We start from the raw sequence: 16,353 nt of genomic DNA, 5'->3' as shown, positions 1-16,353 counted from the left end.
GCGCAGGGACCAGTGTTCCACACAGGCAAGGAAGGAGGGGGAAGCCTGGGGGGGGGAGCTGCAGGGGGTGTGCTCACACCTCTCAGGGGCCGCAGCCGCCGTCTGGCCACCTTCAGGTGCTTGGTCCGACCGAGGTCCTCCCCCAGAAGGTAGTACCAGCCACTGACCTCCTGTGATGAGAGAAGGAATGACACTTTCAGACAAAGGAGGCAGAGGGCACAGGTCAGGCAGTTACCAATTGCTCTCAAAGAGTGGCAGCTGGACACCCCCCCTTCAGAGACACAGATGTCCAGCCTCCTGCCTCATGGCCACCACACCTGCACCTCCGGGAGGCCCTCCCCTCCCTAGAGCTCCAGCAGAACTGGAACTCCCTCTGTGGGACTCCGAGGCTTCTTATCCCTGGAGGACAACCGTGTGGTTGTCTCCTCCCCCACCTCCACCCCTGCCCCAGATTGTACACAGGCTCCTGACATGGCTGACACTGAGACTAGTACACAGTCAGAGCCCAATAAATGTTTGACAAATCAGAAGGAGGTGAAAGTCATATGGAGGGGACAAAGAGCAGACATTGGAGGCCCCTGTGCAGTCTCCAGGCTCCCGAGGGAACATCTTTTCTCATGGAAATGAATCCCAGGCGGCAGTCCAAAGATCATGGGGCCCTTAGGCAAGGTAAAGGGTCCTCAGCCACCCCTACCCCACAGACTTCACTCCCAGGTCACAAAGCTGGGTGGCAGGGCCATGCAGCAGGTCACCAGGACACCCAGGGATGTGCAAACGGAGTGTATTCCTGCCCTGAGCAAAGCTGCAGTCTGGGAGTGGGCAGCAGGGCAGAGACGACAGCTGGTGACCCAGAGGGAAGGCCTCCAAGTCCCATGTGCTCGCCCAGTCCAAGGCAAGCTCCAGAGATGTGCCGCTCCCTCCTCCTCTGAGCACCTGCTAGACCAGAAGCATCAGACCCAGCAGACACATCAAGAGGACCCCTGTGTGGGACCACCAGGAGCACCTGCCCCCTCTTCCAGGGTGAGCCAGGAGTGCTCTGTTCCTCCAGGGACCTGCCAGTCTCAGCAGACACCAGATTCAGCCTCCAGGGAGGCCTTGTAGCTACCTAACTGCCGTCCGACAAGATAAACCAAGAAGGAGACCCAAGCCCTCAGGTAGGTAGGTGACAAACAATGCTGTTACTGGGGACATTGGCACATGCCTTGTGGGGGGCACCATGCCACAGAATCTCTACCCAAGGATTTCCAGAGAAGGCCTGCCCGTGCCAGGCTGGGCCTGGGCAGGATGATGTACTGGAAACCCCCCAGGACCCACCTTATCCGGAGCCAGGAGGGACTTCACCCCGAAGCTCATGCAGCCGATGAGTGCACATTTCCTGGGGAACAGCAGAGGACAACTCAGTGCCCGCACTGGGCTGCACCCAGAGTTCCCCTACCAGTGCACACAGGGTTGCCCAGTGCACGGGACTGAGCACTTTACCAGCCTAGCTTCACTTGACTCTTGAGATGCAAGGTCAGAAGTTCTCTCTGATTTAGAGAGAAACACAAGGCTCAGGGTTAGTACCTTCCCAGGGTCACAGGACTGGCGAGTCCTGTCACAGGAACCTGCTCGACCCGACCTCTGCCCACTTGGTCAGTGACCAGAGGCCTAGAAGGTCTCTATAAACATTTTGTTAGGATCCTCTGGAAAGGGTGGCAGCTCACCCCCTAACAGGCTTAACCAAAACAAAAGAAGCCTCTCAAAGGCAGCCAAGCTAAGTGAGGGGTGGGGTGCAGGATGCTAGGGGACTGGCCCTCAAAACTGGTCCACCTGCCTGCTAATCCATGCTCTGAACCACGGCCACCCATGGGGCTGAGGCCTCTGCCTCCTGCTGTCCAGTCACTAGCTCACTCCACTACTCCTCCAGCTGTGGCTCCAGCTGTCACCCTTCCCTTTTGCCCCCTCCCATCATATTCATAATCTACTCAAGGAGGACAGCGCAGTCAACCTGATAAAGCATCCCTTCCATGTCCACCTCCCCAGCCCACCGCCCAAACAAATCCTCCTTCCTACTGGGAGGTAGCCAAGGCCACACTAGCAGGAGGCAGTCGCAGTGGCTGCCTAAGTGGCAGATGCTCATCTGAGCTGCCACTCAAAGTTGTCTGGACTTTGCCAACATCGTCCTACTGATTTTGCTTTGTTTGCAACACATTCAAGAGAAAGCCGGCTGGTGTCCAGGTGCCCACACTGCCTCGCTCTACTCTTGTCTCATGCTGGGCACGGCTGAAACGAGAAATCTCCAGGCCAATGCATTAACTGTAATCAATGCAGCCCTGCCCTCCTCTCCAGTAAGTGGAAGTTTCGTTCCCTGGTGTTAGAGAATGCTAAATGGTTAATAGCCTCCCTTGAGCTTTGCTTCCTACTAAGGGGCCTCCAATGATTTCAGGATCATTCAGGCAGAGCAAATTGTCACAATTAATGTCCACAAGCAGGAACTTTTCTCTGAGTGTTCTTCAATTAGCCATTTCTGCAGGCTGCTTTTGAAAAACCTCTGGAGGAAGAAAGACTTCTTTTACAAGCAACCTGAGCATACGGCAGTATACTCCAATATACTCGTCAGCTTACAGGCTTGGGAACAAGGGCTGGAGAGGCCTGAAGTTTCTGGAATCAAGCCTTGGTCCTTTCTGACTGCCAAGGTCTGAGCTCCAGGCATGGTGCACTCTGTGAAGGTTTGGCAAATGGGAGAATCCATCATGCCCATGGTTGGCAGGCACTGGGCAAGAAGCCCCAGCATTAAGGAAACAAGACAAACAGGCAGGAATTTACACAGCAGCTCAAGACAGCAATACAGGGAGAGATTGACAGATGAACAAGCACAGGCAACAGATTCTGAAGGCTTAGGGGGCAAGAGGTAGTTTAGGACTGAGATGCTTGCAGGAGACCTAATGAGTGGAGCCAGAGAGAGAGAGAGGAAGAAGAGGAAGAGCATCTCAGGCAGAGGGAACAGCCCATACAAAGGCTCAGAAGTCACTTCATGGAGCACACAGAGGGAAGAGAATTTAGTTTACTTTTGAGCATAGGGGAGAGACGCACTGCAAGATGAGAATGCATTATTTTCCAGGGCACGCATTTCAAGTCTCATTCTCAGGGACTGAAACTGTTTTTCATTACAGGGTTATACAATTTAATGTCAATTTGTTTTTTAATTTGATGGCTTCGGTTGAGCACATATTTTTCCATTCATTTCTTTCCTTAGGTTTCGGTATCCATCACTGGCCACAAGCTTTTTGACATTAGATCACTGTTCTTGGCACGGAGACCTTGTTTATAATGGATTAAGGGAGAGGGGACACTTACAGTGCCCAGGATGGTGCTTGACATATAGCAAGCAGACCCTCCATAAGTGTAGCTACTGTTAGCCTAAAATGTTATGTTCTTGAATTATAAATTTTTTTTAAAAACTTGGTGCATGCCATTACACTTCTCTCCAAGATGGTTCTCTGACCACAAGTTCTGAAAAATGCTATAATTCATACTAGAAACTTCTGTTTGGCTTTCAGCATATCATCAAACAGAACTTCCAAATAGCTTAGTTCCATATTCAATGTGATTGAAGAATTATCATTATTTCTAAGTGTGATTATGACACTGTGGTCATGTTTTTTAAAGACTTATTTTTAAGAGATATACACTGATGAACTGTCTGGTGTTTGCTTTAAATACCACGGGAAGAGGGCAAAATGGACAGGGCATAGGTGACAGAAGATAGGCCATGAAGGAATGAAACTGGGATGAGATTTCAAGGGTTTATTATATGATATCGCCTACCTTTGCATATGTTTGAAATGTCTATAACTTTTTAAAATTCACAGAACCTTGAAGCTGGAAGTAGAGACATCTGCATTTCACAGGCAAGGACACTGAGGTCTGGGCCTTTGCCAGCACTCGTTTGTGGATCATCGTGTTTTTCTAAGTGAGTCCCTGGACTCACTTAGGATCATGAGGAATCTTGGACCCAATGTTTCCCTCTTACCTCCTACTGGTTTCAGAATGTGACCACCACTCATGTGGCTGGAATGATTTATATCAGACTCTGCTATTGGTGCTCACAGAAGCAGCCTGAGGCCTGAAGGGGATGCTTCTGACTCAGAAAGAGCCACTTCAGAGTTATTTATCACCCAGGCAAGGTCATCAAGGGTACAGACACAGGCTTGGGGACATACTGCCTGCATTTGCAACTTGTTCTCATTGCATTTCCGCTGTGTTACCTTGATGAAAGGTCCATAAACTTGAGCAAGGTCCATAAACTTTCTGAGCAGGTGAGACCCCCAGGGAGGTCTATTCTTGCCTGTAAAATACCTACAATAATAATACCCCACCTCCTAAGGTGGTGTGAGGATAGATTAGATAATGCCTGGCATGGGCGTGCTTAGGGTAATGTCTACTCATAAGAAGTGCCTGATAAGCATAAGCTGTTACATAACCTCAGGCCGAGTCCTGGGCCTTTGTGGGCCTCAGTTTCCTCTTCTCTGAAGCCAGGGACAATACTCATTCATACCCTTCAGGGCTGTTATGAGGATTAAACAAGATAATGTATGGAAAATGCTTGGCACAGAGAATTTAGCAATCGCCTGTTTCCTTCCTTCCATAATTGTCTTTCACGTTAAAAGGTTCAACGTCCATCCTTCAGAGAAACACAATTTGATCTGGGAGCATTCAGCAGAGTCAAAGTTTCCTGTCAGCCCTGTCTGTCCCTCACCCGGCTCAGGCCTCCTCGTTCAGAAATGGACCAGTAAAGGACAGGCCACGAGAAGACACGAAGACCGAGGCCCCACTGCTGCTGCCAGCTTCTGCAGGGCCATCTGCTCACAGACAGGCCGGCCAGAGCCTACCCTGTCCCTCTTGAGCTTTGGGCTGGGACTGTGACCACAAGTTGGGCTGTGTTTCATTTAATAAGGAATCTCACTTTCCCAAAATAGGCAACAAGTGGAGACGCGGCTCGGGTCACCCTGCCTGGCTGGGGCTGACTCACTTTCCCCCCGCTTCACTTTCTCTTCCAAAAAACGTGACCTGCGACCTGTATTACTGGATCCTTCACGTGCGGCTCCGCCCCTTGCTGTGTTCTCCACGGAGGGAGAACCCCGTGGGAGGCGTGGGAGGCGCGGCCCGGTCCTTGCCTCCACCCGGTGGGTGAGCCAAGCACCCTTCTGCCTCTCTGACACTCCTGTGCCTCCAGAACTGTCTCTGCATTTCCCCACCCCTTCAAAGACACAGTTCTGACCCTTGGCCTTGAACAAGGCCCCTCCCTGCCAGAATGTCACCCACCTCCTGTCTCCACGGTCCTGGCTGCACACCTCCATGTGGCTCTGGTGAAACCTCTCTCTCCCTTGTACTCCAGGAATAAAGGTTTCCCTCCTCGACCTCTGCAAAGCTGACCCACCTTCCCCTCTAGTTCACTCTGCCTTCGCTGGGGACACCACCAGCCACCCAAGAGCTAGCTTTGACTTTTGCTGCACTCACTGGCAAATAACCACTAAGTACTTACTATTAACTGAATCTCTCAAATATGTCTTGCTTCTATTTTCTTCCTCTCATCTCTGTCGCCTTGACCTACCAAAGATGTAATCAAACCACAGATCTAGAATGTGCATCTGTCATTCCCTGGCTTGACACCCTTGGGTATCTCCCAAGGGCCAAAGGTTCCGGCTGCATGCACTTGTTTAAAAGAAGATTCCTAGGCCCTAACCATGAAGATCCAGATTTAGTCCATCTGATGTGGCCCCTGGGAACCTGTGTTCCTCCCAAGCATCCCAGATGATACTGATGCACATCCAGGATTGAGAACCACTGGCCATTAGGAGAAAACCCACTCTGCACAGAACCCATAGGAGCATCTGGTTCAACTACACTACCCCTTCATCTCATCTCCAGCCAGGGGCTACTTTGCATTTAACTCTCCAGCAACTCCAGTGAGTCTGCAGGTACCCCTCACTCTGCTCCTGTCCTCTCTGTGCTTCTGGTTCTCTCTTCTGTCTTTTTGCTTGCATACCCATGAGGCATTATGGTGTTAAGTTTAAGGAATCAGCTCCATCAGTAGGCTGAGGCAAGAGGATTGAAGGTTCAAAGCCAGCCTCCACAATTTAATGAGGCTATAAGCAACCTAATGAGACCCTGTCTCAAAATAAAAATATATTTTTAAAAAGGGCTGTGGATGCAGCTTAGTAGTTAAGCACCTTGTGTTCAATTTTAATCCCTGATACAAAAAAAAAAAATACTCAGGTCCAGCTGCCTTGATTCCCACCCCAGCTCTACTTCACTGTATGGGTGACCTTGCGTAAGGTACTAGCCTTTCGTAGCTTCAGTTTCCTCTTCTGAAAATTTAGGAGAAAACTATATCTTCAGAGTTTTTATAATAATTAAATGAGATAATGTACTGCCAACCCCTAACTCAAGGTTGGCACCCAGCAAATAGTTGCTCTTGTTATTAATGTGATGTCCCCTTCCTCATCCACACCATTAAGTCTATCATTGATCCTCTAGTAAGCAGGACAGTCTCTGATAGATCCCGTGAGTTCTCAGTGCCTAGAATGTTGGTGCCAGAAAATGGCAGCTGAATGGATAGATGAATGGATGAACAGATGGGTGGGTGGATGGATGGATGGATGGATGACTGAGTGGATGGATGAGTGGATGGATGAATGGATATATGAACAGATAGATGGGTGGGTGGATGGATGACTGAGTGGGTGGATGAGTGAATGGATAGATGGATGGATGGATGAATGGATGGATGGATAGATAGATGGGTGGATGGATGGATGGATGGATGGATGGATGGATGGATGCATGAATGGATGGATGGATAGATAGATGGGTGGGTGGATGGATGGATGGACAGATGGGTAGATGGATGGATGGGCAGATGGATGACTGAGTGGATGGATGGGTGGTGTATGGATGGATGGATGGATAGATGGGTGGGTGGATGGATGACTGAGTGGATGGGTGGATGGTTGGATGGATGAATGACTGAGTGGATAGTTGAATGAATGGATAGATGGATGGATGGATGATATGGATAGATAGATGGGTGGATGGATGACTGAGTGGATGGATAGATGGACAGATGGATGGATGAATGGATGGATGGATGGACAGATAGATGAGTGGTGGATGGATGGATGGATGAATAGATGTGTGGGTGGATGGATGACTGAGTGGATGGATGGATGCATGGATGGACAGATGGGTGGATGTATGGATGGATGGATGGATATAGATGGATAGATGGGTGGATGGATTACTGAGTAGATGGATAGATGGATGGATGGATGGATAGATAGATGGGTGGTGGATAGATGGATAGATGGATAGATAGATGGGTGGGTGGGTTGATGACTGAGTGGATGCATGGATGAATGGAGAGATGGATGGAGAGGTCTCTAGCACCATGAGTACCACTCTATGAGGAAAAGCAGACACTCTATTAAAGCAAAAATTCTTCATTTTGAATGTTAAATAGGGCCCAACTCTAAAAAGTATACTCACCAAAAAAATTTAGTAAATTATATACTAAAAAGCATTTAGGGGGTAGGATATACAGGTCAATAGTAGCATGCTTGCCTAGCATGGGCAAGGCCCTGAGTTCAATCCTCAGCACCACAAAAAATAAATAAATAAATAAGCTTCAACTCAAAAATATTTTCCAGGTCTAAGCTGGTGAGTTGAGCTGGTTTTCATCCACCTAGGCCCCTTCCCAGTCACATTTGGTTCTGATTGCTTAATAAATGTTAGCGACCACCTCATCTCCCAGACTCCTCCTGCCGTACCTGCTGCTTACAGTGAACTGCTCTCACCCGCCTTCAAGAACAGCCCATTCTCACACTCCCCTGCCCAGCACTCCTCTCTGCTCCATATTGCCTGCCACTACTAAAGACTGCACGTGGCCTCCTGTGTCCTGGGCTACCTGCAAGATCAGCCTGTTTGGATTCTCCTACAGGATACTTCTGCACCTGCCTGAGCTGGCTGCCCTGCAACCTGAGCCCTCTCTACACATTTCCACCTCCCTGCCTTTCCTCAGGCTGCGCCCTGCCTGGAATATGCTCTCTGACCTTCTCTCCTTGTCTCATTTATAGTCTGTTCAAGTTCAAAATCCTACTTTCCCCAGGAAGCCCCCCTTATCATCAGCCTGCAGTGAGCTCTCCCTCTTCCCACACTGCCTGTCCTCGTTACCCATCTCATTCCTCATGCATGCGGACAATATTTATTCAACATCGTCATGCTAGGCACTAGGTACAGTGTGCTGAGTAAGAGCAAAATAGGCCTATTTTTCATGGTGCATGGAGTCCTTTGGAACTGGACATGTGTATGTTGTCACCTAACGAATCTCCATGCGGCAGCCCTTGCCCCCACCTGAACACTGGGCACCTTGACAGCAGAATCCACGTGTGGGTTGGTTGGCACCCCTGGAGGCCAACGCTGTGCCTGGTTGATACCAAGCATTTGGCAAATCCTCATGATACCAGGGTTCTCAGCCTCACTTGGAGTGATGGTGACTCAGTAGGTGGCAGCCTCTGCAATGTAGCACTGTCCCTACTACTCCTCCGGCAGGCACTAATGGAGCCCCTGCTGCATGCTGGACTTCTGGCTGCCACCCACAGCCCAGAGCAGGGTCTCCATCCAGCTCAGAGCAGGGTCTCCGTCCAGCTCAGCAGTTCTCACCTGGTCTTACTGGCCCTGTTCCACACGGTAACCAGAAGACGCTTGTGATCATCCTCTTCAGGGACAGGACTGTGAAGCAAAGCAGACCATCAGAGAGCTGGAAAAGCCAGACCCACCAAGCCTGTCATAATTGCAAAAATCTGAAAAGAACCTCAACAGCTGGTTAAATAAACTCTAGCGTGGGAGATGAGTACTTACACGGACAGAAGAGTTTATATTACATTGTTAAGAACAAAAAGGAGGTTACAGCACATCATTATGAAACAATTCCATTTCATAAACACACACACACACACACACACACACGTCCACGCCCACACCAATGAAAGGCCCTGATGAGGGATACAGAAAGGCCTATCTGTCTGAGTTGTTGAACCACGGGTGTTTTCTATTTTCTTCTCAGCTCCTCTGTTTTCCAATTTTCTAGAAAATGCAAAATCACCTCTTGAGGTGGAGGGGAGAAAACAAAATATAATTTTTAATTTTCACTCATAAGAAAAGACCAAATGTCCGTGACCTTCCCATTGACCTCAGAGTGCAGAGGTGGGGAAAAGAAATAACAACAGCAGCAGTTCCCAGTCTGCCAGGTGATGCCACACATCGCATTGACAGCTCGCAGATCCCCCGAGGCGGGTGCTATTAGTAGCCCCACTTCACAAATGAGGAAGCTGAGGCTCAGGGAGGTTAACAAGTTTAAATAAAAAAGGGGGACAGGGAAGTGAAATGTCCCTCAGCTTGGAAAATTCCTTCTACTGCAAGAGAAATCTTGGCCCGAGGCATGGTGGGAAATTGCCTACTCTTCAGGGGCAGCCAGGCCCAGGCTGGGCATTTTAGTTCTGAGAACCAGCCAAGTGATACCTTATCGCTGTGGACCTCACTGCTGGGCCCAGGGCCAGGGATGCAAGGACACAAGGGAATGAGAAAACAAAGACATCCTTTAAGTCACTGTTTTTCTGCTTAGATCCAGTTCTAGATTTGGCAAACAGAGCTGTTTCCAAATAAACATTCCTTCCCCCTCCTCTTGAGGGCCCATTTGCCCAGACTCTTACAAGAAAAAGTGTTCATGGAAAGCAGGGTTTCTGCAGTCTGGAATGGTCTGCGTCTTCTGAAAGCGCATTCGATTGTTTTCAGGGATCAAGGAAACCTTGAGTTGAAGAAAAGCAAGCGTTAGGTCACAACGTCACCTAAGTCCAGCAGCCAACTCTGTGCATTTCTGTGCTAAAGGTTTCCCAGTGTCCTCCAAACCAGCCTCTGCAGAGGATCGAGTGGGGTCCCCAGTTAGATGCTGGAGAGGAACAAGGAGCATGGAGCAGGGGGTGTTGGGAGTCAGATGCCAGGACAGGGCCTCTTGGTGGTGGTACCAAGAAGGCAGCACAGCCAGAGATGGGGTAAAAAGGCACCTGCTCTGTTCTTCCTCCAAGCTGGGAGATTCCCCCAAAATCCAAAGCTCTCCTCTCTTCTAGACTCCTGACAGCTGTTAACAGCCCTTCACAGAGGCTCCGCTCCTTCTCCTGCAAGGCCAGGCTCTCTCCCCAGGGTGCTCTCCCCTGCAGACCCCCAGCCATGCTCTGGATAGAGCCCTCACCCAGGCCCTTGAGCAGGGGAGGACTTAGGAAGAATGCAGAGGGTAGCACAAGGGACTACTATCCCATTGCCACACTAAAGGAAGCTCCTGGCCTTGTCTCCCACTGGAAGCTGACCCTCGCCCTCCTGGCTTCACCAAGAGGACCCAACTCAGCAGGCTCTTCCAGGCCTCAGAGACACTCCCTCCGCTTCCCTGCCCAATCCTGGCTGCCCTGCTTCTAGCTTTGGAGGGTAGGGAGTAAAAATATTATTTTTTACAAGAGGCCTTAGATTTCAGCCACTCATGTGCTCACTGTGCCCATCTACATGGATGACCAGGATCACCGTTAAGATTCTAGCTCCTGCCCAAAGCCCCAGGGACCAAGGTGGCGAAAGGAAAGGGTCTATCCTAGCACAGAGCCTAAGCAATGCCCACTGACCCAACGAGTGAGTTGGTAGCTACACTCAAATGGCCTGAGCCTGTGGATATGCTGGGACCTTGGGACTCCACCCAGTGGCACGGTCCCTCAATACCCCCAACAATACCACCCCTCCAGTCTCACGTACCTTCACATAGGGATCACAGACGCCGGGCTCTTTGCTAATCAGGCCTCTCCCTTCTATGACTAAAAGAAAATGAAAATGTTGGGGGGGGGGGCGGAACACACTTCTCTCTCTCTCCCTCTCTCTCTCTCTCTCTCTCTCTCTCACACACACACACACACACACACACACACACTAGCTCAAAGATCTGTAAAGAAATTCAGGGCATACCTGTGAGCAGTGGGCATGGCCCTCACTCCCAGGCCCTTCATCTGTACAACAACATTGGATATAAACCCCCTGGGGTCTAGTCCATGCCGCCGTCCCCCACATTCTAGCAGCACCCTCACCACAACACCACAGGGTGTGTTCACTTCCCTGAATCTTACAGCTGGAAGGGAATCTAAAATATATACAGCCCAACCCCTCCTGAAGGGGGCAAATGGGGCTGCAAGGGGGACCAAAGAAGTAAGGAGCTTGCCCGAAATCTCAGAGCCCTGGGGATGTAGAACCCCATGTCCTTGGACTCCCAGTCCAGTGCTCCTTCTGCCTTCTGGGGTGGCAGGGCCAAGCTGGCCCTGCCTGATGAGCTGCACTGTGGGTGGGCAGAGCGGCCCCCAAGCTCGGGTTCCAGAGGCAGTCAGATGCCAGCTTGGCTCCCAGCTGGGCCACGTCCTGAGCACACAGGCTAGAGCATCACCTTGTCTTCTCTCTGAGACGGACTTTGCCATTTTTCCATGGGTTAGAGCTGACAATATGCCCTTCACACAATCATCGTACCCGTTAAATGAGATAATGTATCTACAGTGCTTAGTAGAGTGCCTGGCAAATAAGCCACTGCTCCACAAATGTTTCTGCTAGAGAATAAATAAAGGCCAAGGGACAGGCGTGGGCTGGGTGCCGGTCTGGTCATGAGGGCAAGAGTGACCTGTCGGCCCGAGGAGCCTGAGCCTCCTTTCTGTTTTCTTTTGAGCTTGGTTTTGAGGGAACCCTGGAGTTGGCCTGGACAGAGCCCCTGGTAGTCTGGGGCAGGAGGCCTGGGAAGCCAAATGAAAGGGACGAAGGGCTGAGGCTGGGGCGAAGCCAAGACAAACTGTGAGGACAAATGGGGTGGTGGAGGCCAAGGCGCATTCTGCAAAAGCTGTTTGCACAGCTGGAGCCAGGCTCTGTTGGGCAGAGAACACCCCTCTTCTGGTCCTTGGGAACTTCACCTTGGGCCCCCTCAGCCACAACCAGGGAACCCCCGGCACCCCCGGGTCTGTTGGGCCCTGCATCCTAGTCACTGTGTCTGTGTCACCCCTCCCCTGGAGGGCGCGGCTCCCGAGGGCAGGATCCAGGCCCGAGGGCCTCCTGGGTCACCGTGGTGGTGAGGCAAGCCTGGCCCCTGCCCTCGCTGCACTCCACGCTGCTGGAGAGACCAGACCCAGGGTGGCTCTGGGCAGCCAGGCTGTGGGGACACAAGGAGGGAGCAATAAACTCAGCCCGGGCAGATGGGGGGTGTGACTCCCAGAGGGGAAAAGATAACAACATGAGCCGCCTTCCTGCCTGAATCTTGGTGATGGGGAAGGGAAGGCAGACATGTTTCTTGCAAAAGCAGAGGGAGGGAGAGTTATTTTTCAAAGGGTGTTTGACAAAGAGGGAAGGATTTTCCAAACACAAAGAACAGTAGGTGCAAAGGCACAGAGGCATGGTCAAGCGGGGTATATACAGCGGGGTCCAAAGAACTACAAAGGACGGGGGTGGAGGCGGCCCTGACAGCAAGAGCCAGGGTGGCTGGGGAGAAAAGCAGTGCGTCTGGGCTGAGCAAAGGGTCCAGGCAGTGGGGACCATGACACAAGCTTGTGACTGTTTACATGTTGAGTAAAGAACAAATGGATAAATGAGCGTGTAAAATATAAGACCCTCCCGTGCCGGGGGGGCAGCCATACTAGATGGATCTTCAAATGCAGCAGGCCTCTCTGGCCCCAGGACCTTTGCAATTGCTGCCCCCTGCTCCCTTCTGCTTGGGGTGGGCCTGCTCCTCCTCCAGGGTGGAGTGTGATTATTACCACTGTGCCATTCTCCTTGGCATCCCATCAGCACCACCAAGACAGGAGTAAGTGCTTCTCAGTGTCCCCAACCCCTACCCAAGCCAATGCTCAGCCACTATTTTTGGAATTTATGGCATTCTTTTTTATTTAACCAACACTTATGTAGGGTTTACTAGATGCTGGGCTCTGTTCTAAGCAATATACTAGTCTTAACTCACTTCATTCTTATAACAAGCCACGTGACGAATTCTATTACTACTACCATTCAACAGAGAAGAAAACTGAGCTTGCGCAACGTCACCAGCCAGGAAAGAATCAGAGCTGGGGTTCAGATTCTGGAGGTCTAGTATGGTTTGGATGTGAGACAATGCAAAAGGTTCAGAGAAGACGGGCGCAGTGGCTCATGCCCGTAATCCCAGCGGCTCGGGAGACTGAGACTGGAGGATCGTGAGTTCAAAGCCACCATCAGCAATGGCAAGGTACTAAGCAACTCAGTGAGACCCTGTCTCCAAATAAAATACAAAATAGGGCTGGGGAGATGGCTCAGTGATTGGGTGCCCCAGTACCAAGAAGAAAAAAAAAAAAAAAAAAGATCCAGAGAAGAAATGACTGGGTTACAAGAACTTTAACCCAATCAATCAGTGAATCAATCACCTGATGGGATTCATTGAATGGTAATGAAGGGAGGTGGGGTGTGGCTGGAGGAGGGGGGCATTGGGGGCGTGGCCTTGGGGTCTATATTTTGTATCAGGCAGTGGAGTCTCTCTGCTTCCTCATCACCCCTGAGCTGCTTCCCTCTGCCACACTCTTCCTCCATGTCTGCCTCGCCTCACCTGAGGAATGGAGGCTGCTGTCTGTGCACTGAGACCTCTGAAACCGTGAGAAGCTCAATCAACCATTCCTCCTTTACAGTTGTTCTGATCAGTTCCTTTTGTCACAGAAGCAAAAAAGCTGACCAGAACAAGGTCTGACTCCCAGACTGTGATCTGAACATGACCCTGCACAGCCACCAGTGGCTGGAGAAATGAATGAATGAATGAATGAATGAATGAATGAGAAAAAGAGAGAGACGCTGAAAGGGTGGGAGAAAGGACCAGCTCCGTGGGTGGAAGGGCAGCACCAGGGTTCCCAGGGACAGCTCTGGGCTCCACAGGCAAAGGCCCGCTGTGAGGACTCCTGACCCAGCAGGCCGGCTCCTGGCTGGCTCTGCAGAAAGAGCCCCGAGTGAATGACCACTTTTGTCGATGGGCACACAGCAGGACACAAAGATGAGACAAGAAGCTGTGGCCCATGGCAACCCTGGCCCCAGGCAGGAGGGGAGTGGCCCCCCTTTGCTACGTGAGCCCGTGCACAGCCATACTCACTGTGGAGCAGCAGGACCCGGTCCTTGGTGTCAATCGACAGCTTCAGCTGACCTAAGGAAACCAGAGAAACAGCTCGCCTCAGCTCCTCCAGTGAGCACCATGGTGACGGGTGCTCCTCTGTTCACACCAGGCCATTCAGAGAGGCCGGCCATCTCTGGCTAGGAGGGCCCTCAGAAGCCACCTGCTCGGCCTCTCTTCTACAGTGCCTCCAGCGTGGTTCCCCTGCCCGGCTGGTGCCACCGGGGTGATGGGGAGCCACTGTCACTGTGGATAAAGTGTAGGACCGACAGCAGGCTCTCTCTCATCCCGTTGGAGGGCCCACGAGGATGATTTCTGGCAATACCAGCTGGGATTTAAATGTGCACATCCTTCTTCCCAGCTGTCTTCAGTCCAAGTTACCAACAGAGACAAATCCCACACAGGGGGACACAAAAGCTGCACCACAGCACAGCTTAAAGAACGGAGGGAGAAACTAGAAACACGGGACTTCCCACCTGCAGCTCTACTATGCAGTACCATGGACCGGCCCCATATGGCCTGGCAGGGGGGACTGTTGGGAAGTATTCTCGATAAACAAATGGTAGAACATATGTACCCCTGTCCCTTTCTGTGAGGGTCTATGCACTGAAAGGGACCAGATGAACACAGTGATCACCTCGAGGGAAGAGGCTGGGAACCGGAGGGTCAAGAAGGACTCCAACCTAGGGCTATTATTGTTGTTTTACAATATGAACATATCCATAATCTATAATTTAAAATAAAAAGAGAGCTGGACGCGGTGGTACATGCCGGTGATCCCAGAGGCTCGGGAGGATCTCAAGTTCAAAACCAGCCTCAGCAAAATCGAGGCACTAAGCAACTCTCTAATACAAAATAGGGCTGGGGATGGGGCTCAGTGGTTGAGTGCCCCTGAGTTCAATCCCCAGTACCCCATCCCCCCAAAAAATCAGTAAAATAGGGGCTGGGGTTGTGGCTCAGCGGTAGAGTGCTCGCATAGCACGCGCGAGGCCCTGGGTTCGATCCTCAGCACCACATAAAAATAAATAAATAAAATAAAGGTCTTGTGTCAACTACAACTAAAAAATAAATATTAAAAAAATCAATAAAATAGACTTCTGGCAAAACTCAGCAAAGAAAGCTACAATTAAGTTTGGGAAAGAGGAAGATAACTAAGATATAAAGGTTCAGTGATTGAGTGCCCCTGAGTTCAATCCCCAGTACCCCCCGCAAAAAAAATAAAAATAAAAAAGTAAAAAGAGAAGACAAAGAAAGAAAGAAAGAGGAGAGGAAGAAAGAAAAGAGGGAAGGAAGCCGGGAAGGGAAACTGTGAAGACAAGAAGCACCAGACAGACAGCCAGGGAGGAGTGGGGACCAGTGAGGGATTTTTTCCTCCTTGATTTTCCTGTTTTTTATTTAAGGAGAAGAACGTCAAAATAAAACTCCTCTTTCTCACGACGTATTAAAGTTCCCTCTTCAGGCTGGGGTGGAGCTCAGCACGCGTGAGGCCCTCGGCTCCATCCCCAGCACTGAAAATAAAAACCCCCCTCAGTCCAGCCCACTCTTCCTGGAACCTCAGAAGATGCAGAATTCTGTGCACCCAGGTGACACGTGCTGGGGAGGTGAGGAGTCAGGCCTGCTCTGTCTGGAACAACCATCCTCAGCTGCCACCTCCAGCAACGGGGAGCTCTCTTCCCTTTCTCTTAAGCAGCTGGGTATTTGATGCTCCATCTATTGAGCCAAGAGGGACCTCTCAGTATCTTTCGCTCACAGGATCTGGTTCTGCCAGCTCTGCATTGTCCCCTGTAGACCTGATGTCCAAAGTCCATCCACCATTCCTCATGACACTATGAGACCTTCCCTTGTCCCCCCAGTTGTCATCTCTGGACATGGCCCAGGAAACTGGGCTGGGGGCTGGGCTGGTGCTTCAATGCTGGCTGGAGGAAGGGCAGGCAGGGTGGGGAGAACTAAAAGAAGGGACTCTGCATGTCTCATAACTGCAGGAGTCCCCTAACCACGGTGACTGGCAATTCCTGGGAACTCTCACTGCAGGTGTTTGCTCCAGCCAGAAGCAGTTCAGACTCCAGCTAACTCGGGTCCTGCCCTTTGCCCGTCTGAATCCTTGCTGCTCTCCTGCCCAGGACACAGGTCCTACA

General features: G+C 50.9%; 1 protein-coding gene across 2 annotated transcripts in view; it reads right to left on the bottom strand.

Annotated features, from left to right (window-relative positions):
• The window catches only part of Rgs3 (regulator of G protein signaling 3), a 117,090-nt gene that overhangs the window by 87,017 nt on the left and 13,720 nt on the right, over window positions 1-16,353 (bottom strand). For both annotated transcript variants that reach the window (XM_026393302.2, XM_026393304.2), the window contains exons 2-7: window positions 14,201-14,251; window positions 10,831-10,889; window positions 9,750-9,844; window positions 8,701-8,769; window positions 1,315-1,375; window positions 80-170 (exon numbers count right to left, since the gene is read on the bottom strand). In XM_026393302.2, coding sequence (XP_026249087.2) covers window positions 80-170; window positions 1,315-1,375; window positions 8,701-8,769; window positions 9,750-9,844; window positions 10,831-10,889; window positions 14,201-14,251 — 426 coding nt within the window. The remainder of the gene's footprint in view (window positions 1-79; window positions 171-1,314; window positions 1,376-8,700; window positions 8,770-9,749; window positions 9,845-10,830; window positions 10,890-14,200; window positions 14,252-16,353) is intronic.

The sequence above is a fragment of the Urocitellus parryii genome, chromosome 4, assembly GCF_045843805.1.
Source record: "Urocitellus parryii isolate mUroPar1 chromosome 4, mUroPar1.hap1, whole genome shotgun sequence".
Classification (NCBI taxonomy): domain Eukaryota; kingdom Metazoa; phylum Chordata; class Mammalia; order Rodentia; family Sciuridae; genus Urocitellus; species Urocitellus parryii.
This window is presented reverse-complemented; position numbering and strand designations above follow the sequence as displayed.